This window comes from Homarus americanus, unplaced genomic scaffold (assembly GCF_018991925.1).
Source record: "Homarus americanus isolate GMGI-L3 unplaced genomic scaffold, GMGI_Hamer_2.0 scaffold47687, whole genome shotgun sequence".
NCBI lineage: Eukaryota > Metazoa > Arthropoda > Malacostraca > Decapoda > Nephropidae > Homarus > Homarus americanus.
This window is the reverse complement of record NW_024742207.1, coordinates 1,462-8,454: the sequence shown is the minus strand read 5'-3', so window position 1 is coordinate 8,454 and position 6,993 is coordinate 1,462. Positions and strand designations below refer to the sequence as shown.

Here is a 6,993-nt window from a genome sequence, read left to right as displayed (position 1 = left end):
GGACAATGTCATGTCTGACACCTTGAATGTTGCCACACCTGATAGTAGTCTGCTTTTCATGATCTTCCATGAAGTAGATTCAGAGAGCAAAGGCTATCTTAACATTTGTAACAATTCTCAGATTGTATGAAATATTACCATCTGCCATGAAAAACTCTGGTGCGTGTTTTCAGCGGTTAGTAAATGAAGTACTGTGTGGTATTGAAGCTTGCTCTGTATTTATATATGTATATTATATGTTGTATTTTAAGGAGTAGAAGAATAATTTGTTACTTATCAAAACAGTGTTTAGCAATTTAGATAAAGCTATCCTTGCTGAAAATTTGATGAAGAATTATTTTGTAAAAGGTCAAGTTAAATATTTAAGTTATGTGATAGGTCAAGGAAAGATGAAACTAATGGATACCAAGGATGAGAGTATTGTAAAGTTTCCTAATCCCGAGAGTAGAAAGGAGTTGTTAAGATTTCAGTGGATGACCGGGTATATAGGAAATTATGCAAAAAAAAAAAATCGCACTGTGGCATGGCCTTTGCCCAGACTGTTGTCCATTGTGAGAATGCTTTAACTAAAATTGAGAAAACCTTGATTAATGCCCCAGTTTTTTTAACTCCAAATTATGAAAAACCATTTAAGTTATATGTTGATGCAAGTGAAGTTGGAGTGTGGGCGGTGTAAGAGAGGCAGGGTATTGATCAACCATTATGGTATTTTTCAAAGACATTTTTCTCATACCAGAAGAAGTATGGTACCACTGAGAAGGAAACTCTAGCTTTGATTTTGAGTCCGAACAATTTGGATGTTTATTTGTGGGACTCTGGAACCCCAGATCTAGTGTTTACAGATCGTAATCCTTCAGTATTTTTGCAAAAACTAAAGAATGCATATCAGCATCTTACATGCTGGAGTTTAATGTTACAAGATTATAATTTAGTTGTTCAGCATAATAACGGGTAAAGAAAATAACGCAGCAGACATTTTGCCTCGCATTCCACTCAGATATGAGCCAACCTGGGGGATAACTTATGCCTCTTTTGGGAGGGGAATGTTACATATGCCTGTGTATTTTCATTGTATTAAGATGAATGTTTTTATATTCATTTTGTATCAGTCACCATTGTGAGTGTGGTTTTCAATTAAGTAAATACTAAAGCTGTATTTGCTTTCTAGTAATTAGTTTATTTTTTGGATTGTATATAAGTGATATTGTTTCTGTATAACTTCTTATGTTTTGTAATCGTATAATAATATGTACTTACATAGAGAAGCTTTAAATTCTGAATAATCTAATTGTAAAGATGTATTTCTTTTGGCTCTGCTCTCTCTCTTCATCACGGGTACCATAGAATAGATGTAAGATCAGGAAAATGACTTTAATCTTATTCCAACCAGCGTTCATATTGTGTTTTGGCGTTTGTTTACCCATTAGTATTATGAGTGAAGATTAGGTAGGATTTATGTGGATAAATTACTAAATTACACGGGTCAGAGGACCGTGAAGTATTATTGTCTGTTCTCTTGTGTTACTGTAAACACAATATTTTTTTTTAGAGTAAGTTTGATAAATAGGTCATAGGAGTTGAGGCACCTCTGAGAAAAGAGTTATTCAGTAATGGCCAAAATAATATATATGTGTGTGTGAGTGTGTGTGTGTATGTGTGTTTATTCTCTACACAGCATCAGTGAGTGAGCGTGTGTGGGTGTACCGGCGGTGTCTGTACTGCAACAACGGGGAGGCGGACGTCCAACTTATCCACCAGTATAATATTACCTCAGTTCCTCAGCCTTATGACAACCTCTTCACAGGTGAGGTATCGTAAATATTCCGCACCTATATTGTGGGATATTTTTCATGTTTTTTTTTATAAAGTCATGTATTAATTATAACACAGGGAGAATATGAACCATATTCTACACCGGAAACTGCGTATATTAATACATTAAATAGACATTATTTTGATTTATAATTACACAAATTATTTTCCATATTCTTTGTAAATACATCGATTCTTACAAGTACTTTACGTCACCAGAACAAGTGAAAACCTTGAGGGGTCGAAAACTGAGGATCGTGTCAGTGCCTTACTTCCCTTATATGGACTTTGAACGTCGCACCGAGGAGCCCGGCGGCATCATCAACCCAAAGGACTCTATAGATACTCGTTTGATTTATGCCTTTGCGTCAGCACTTAATTTTACGTAAGTGTTTTCGTTTTTTCTTACCATTAAATCTATTTCTGTGAATAAATTATTATTTATCTTTTATGGAATGTGGAAACATTATCTAATAAAATATTTAAATTAATGTAACAAGGACGAGCTGAGGAATAAGACTGCCTGGAGTTATCGCGGTTTTTGACATACACATGTGCACTCCAAGGGTGTCTTCAAATTATTGTTGTCAACCTTATAAATTTATAGGATATGTTATTTCATACAATAATAATTATAAAATATTTTTTGATGATGAGCTGTAGAGGTAATCAGTAAACACAAAACAGGGGCCTCGGTGCACTCTACGAAGCAATAAATACATGTTCGTCTCTATCTCTTCAACAGTTTCGAGATACGCGAGGAACCTGAACGAACATGGGGCTTGGAGATAAATGGCAGTTTTACCGGGATGATAGGTCAGCTTCAACGTGAGGAGACCGACTTCTGTACCATAGCGGGTCCATCGCCAGAGCGCTTGAAAGTTGTGGAGTATTTAAGGGGGTATCCTTCAGATCTGATGACTGTAACGTCTTTGAAGCCCTCGCTGCTACCACAACACCTGTCGCTTATTAGACCATTTGAAGGTATGATCGTTTTGAAGAGCCACTTGGTCCCGCCTTTGAAAATCACTCTTCGGGGATCTAAAATATGCACAAAACAGCACAGCATAGACATACTACAAACGTCTTCTTCACACACACAAATTCCAGAAACAGTAATATACCAAGTTTGTGCCCCTTATATAACCACCTAATAAAGGTTACATAGATGAGAGCAATTCTTAGTAATCATGTGAATGTGATGTTATATTATCCAAATGTAAAATACAATTTCATAATTTTCTACCAGAGTGATTATATTACGATTTTCTTTGTGTCTTTGAATGGTTGTTCGGTGTCGATTGCATTCTAAGCATCTAAGAATATCGGGACTCATCTACACCATCCAACAGGAGAACTTTGGTTAGCGCTTATGGTGAGCGTGGTGGCGTGGGGTGGGGTTATGTGGATACTGCAGAGGACATGGCGGTGGTTCGCAGGCGGTCGTCGTGTAGATTTCAGCACCACACTCTTGTATGGCTGGGGCGCTCTTCTGGAGCAGCCTCCCCCAGTTCTGTCTGTCAGTAATTCAGGAAGGGTAAGACACATATGAGGTTCTACTGATTCCTTATGTTTCCTGAAGTTAATACATTTTGATAAGCCCTTAATCTTGTTTGAGCTAGTAGCGTAGTGTACCAAGCGTTACGTACATTAATGGTGACTATGTGATTAATAATTTAAAGTTATACTGAGCTCATGAGTGTTGGGGTGATGGTGCTTGTCTGGCAATAATCATCTTGCCACAATCGTCATATTATTTACAGCTGTTGGTGGGTTGGTGGCTGGTGTTCTGCCTGGTCATCACCACGGGCTTCCGCTCATCACTAGTCGCGCACATGACAGTCCAGGGGAAGACGCTGCCTATTGAGACCTTCGAGGACATGGTGAAACAAGACAACTGGAAGTGGTGTACTGAGCCCTGGCTACTTAAAGGCATGCTGTTTGATTATTTTTCCAAACACACCGACCCTGTAGTGCAGAAGCTGTACAAGCATATGGAGGTTTGTTCAGACACATTTATTACATATTTACCAACTTGAGATACGATAGAGATGATTTACATCAAAAAGACTTTGTGCAAAAACCTTAGCCACACATTCAAGCATACGCCAGCATGCAGCAAAGTCCATTTTTATATTGGTAAGTTTAAAGAGGGAAATTCGTAATGGAGTTATGGAGTTAATCATTGTTAAGAGCTCTTAATGCCATGGACCACAGATGCTTGTGGCAGACGAAGCCCTGGAGAGGGTACTGGAGGGCGGCTTCACACTAGTGGACTTTGAGAACTATGTTAACATTATCGTGGCCTCTCGCTATACCGACGCCCGTGGCTACAACCCTTTCTACGTCAGTAAGAAAGGCGTCTCCGTCATGGCTGCCTTTGGATGGGGCATGAGGTAGGTATCTGGTTCCTTTCTTCTCCTTTTGTGTTTTCTTTCTTTTGTCTTGTCATCTATTTCCTTATTTCCTCTTCTTCTTCCACTTTATTCTGTAGAATTACAAAGAAAGAAATAAGGACAAATAATCGTTTCCAGAGGATTTCATGAGGTTCCACATATTTCCGAGTGTTCTAAGAGTTTCCAAATTTTTCGAAAAGCGACAGATGTTACCTTTGTAAGGTTTGCAAACGTTTCCAAGAGAACCAAAACCCAAACCTAATTTCCTCTTAGCATATACAGGGTATATATATATATATATATATATATATATATATATATATATATATATATATATATATATATATATATATATATATATATATATATATATATATATATATATATATGTGTGTGTGTGTGTGTGTGTGTGTGTGTACTGGCTGAGTTACAAGATTTATTCCAGTGAAGGGAAAATTATTTACAGTGCATTACCATCCTCTAGGTTATCCGCACTTCCCTACCAAACTTCAGCCCTGTACCTTGAAAACTGCTAATCTACATCAATTTAAATATTAGCGGAATGAAATGGATCCCAGAAACTTGTTATCATCAGCGAAAAACATAAATGAAAAGAGCGTAAAAATGGATTATTCTGGTTTGCATTTCATAAGTCACAGTTTTCACCTTTTTTACTATTGTTTTCAGGAGAGGGGCACCATTCTATCCTCGGTTTAAACAGTTGAAATCACGGCTGGAAGACACTGGTATTATAAGTTACTGGATTGAGGATGTGATCGCCAGGCGCGTGAGGGAGAACAGGGCAGCTGCAGCTATGGACGTCAGATCTGCCAAAACAGACACAACACAGGCAAACATTACCATCTGTTCCCGTGCTACTTTTTAGTTATATACGAGTATAACACAAACACTTTCGAATGCAAAACTGTAAACAAAATTTTTGTATACGTGTTTGTATATGGTTCTCTCAACATAAGAGGAATATTGTTTAAACTTTCTTTGGATAGGATGGGGTTGTAGGGGAAGGTAGAACTCAAACTTCCAAATATTTCAGTTGGAAGCATTATTGCTAATTTTCATTATTAATTGTCATGCTAAATGAGTCTTTTGGTCGTAGGAACAATACATATTTATTAAACGAAGAATTAGATACCAAAGTAAGTTATGTAGTCTGATGAAATTTTAAGTGGGAAATTTAAGAGTACATTTCTTTTATCGCCTATTACCAACATACAACAGATGTGCGATAATGCTACAAAAGAAGTTTGCCGAGCTTCATGCAAACGAAAATTAGATTTTCATATTAACATAACGAGGAACATATCTATTCCCCAGGACGACAACAAGGTGCCGCTTGGACTACACCACATGCAAGGTGCCTTCTATCTGTTGTTTCTGGGCTACGTGGTCGCCTTACTCATCCTATTCGGGGAGACCATCTCCCACAACTCAGATCCTCGCATCAGTACCACTTTTCTTACCACTAACAAAACCTGAGGCCAGGTCTTGAAGGTTCAGGAGACATGGAAGCTGTGAAAACAAGGATTTTTTTTTATATATAATATTGGTATGAGGTACAATCAAATCAATTGAAATTGAGATGTAGTTGAATTTCTGCGATGGAATATGATCTTGACTGAAAGGAGTCGGAAGCAGGTCTTTAAGTTATCTTCTCTTGTCATCAAACTTAATTTTCTTCCTTATTTCCTTTATTTTGAGCAGTTTGTCTAATCATTATTCTGTAGTATTAATAAATATAACAAATGATTTACATATTTCAACTGCTCATTAATACATCTTTAGCATCGTCAAGCAACTGTTCGGACACAGTAGTTGTATCAAGTCCTTAACGACTGCACTCAGTTTGTAGTTAAATGAGGAACTTTTGCCTTTGATTATTGAATGTGAGAGTAAGGTCAGTAATCACTTAAGGAAACTTAAGGTCGAAAAATATTTCTCAAAGAACACATAGACTATTCAAAATTATTCATATATGGGGCTCGCTCATACATAATTTATCGACTTGATAAAACTGTCCAACTCGCCTAATTCTCTGTGCTATACTATAGGAACCTCTGACAAAAATTATCGAAATGTCTGGTCATCCTCTTAAACGGAAGGTTAAGGATACGTTTATCAGCAAACTAAATATTCAATAAAGGCCTACCAACTATGTTACAGCTTCATTTGACTCTAAATCATTGTATACGAATATTTCATTCGTGGTGAAACTATTGATATGTGAATACATGAACTTTTCAAGAGTAAGTACTTGTTCAGTGTGTTAAGCCAAATGCAGATTCATGAGCTACGATATTTAGCTGCTAAGGGTTGTTTATTTCTGTTTTATGGTGGTGCAGTAATGGGAAGTTCATTTGGACAAACACTCGATGTTTCTTTCTGATCCCACCAGATTCTTCCAAACTAAAACACGAGACAAGATTGAACCAATACAGTCAGATACCTGCGAGCTAACGGATAACGACGGAGGAATGAGCAATAATCTGAACAGTTATTTTTCAAAGTTTTCACCACAGAGAATTTAAACAAGATACCTGAGGTACCGAATATATACAGAGAAAGGAAGAAAATAGATTAAGCTAGATAGTAGTGACCAGTAGGCAGCAATCAAACAGGGGGTACTACCGCCTGAGAAGATATTGTAAGCATAATGTGTTGTCTAATAGATCTTGCTGCTATATGGTATCACGAAAATTGTGAAGTCCCAGGTTGCTCATCTGACTTTCTGCCTCATTTACACACAATTGCAGGGTCCCAAATGTTT

The 6,993-nt window shown here is 37.2% G+C and overlaps 1 protein-coding gene across 1 annotated transcript; it reads left to right on the top strand.

Moving 5' to 3' along the window:
* Window positions 1-1,304: 1,304 nt before the first annotated feature.
* Window positions 1,305-6,381, top strand: LOC121876517 (probable glutamate receptor). Its single transcript, XM_042381660.1, has 8 exons — window positions 1,305-1,804; window positions 2,032-2,197; window positions 2,558-2,796; window positions 3,165-3,349; window positions 3,576-3,812; window positions 4,030-4,208; window positions 4,896-5,058; window positions 5,544-6,381. Exons 2-8 carry the CDS (start codon window positions 2,094-2,096, stop codon window positions 5,703-5,705), a joined length of 1,269 nt encoding a protein of 422 aa, XP_042237594.1. The 5' UTR covers window positions 1,305-1,804; window positions 2,032-2,093; the 3' UTR covers window positions 5,706-6,381.
* Window positions 6,382-6,993: the final 612 nt, after the last annotated feature.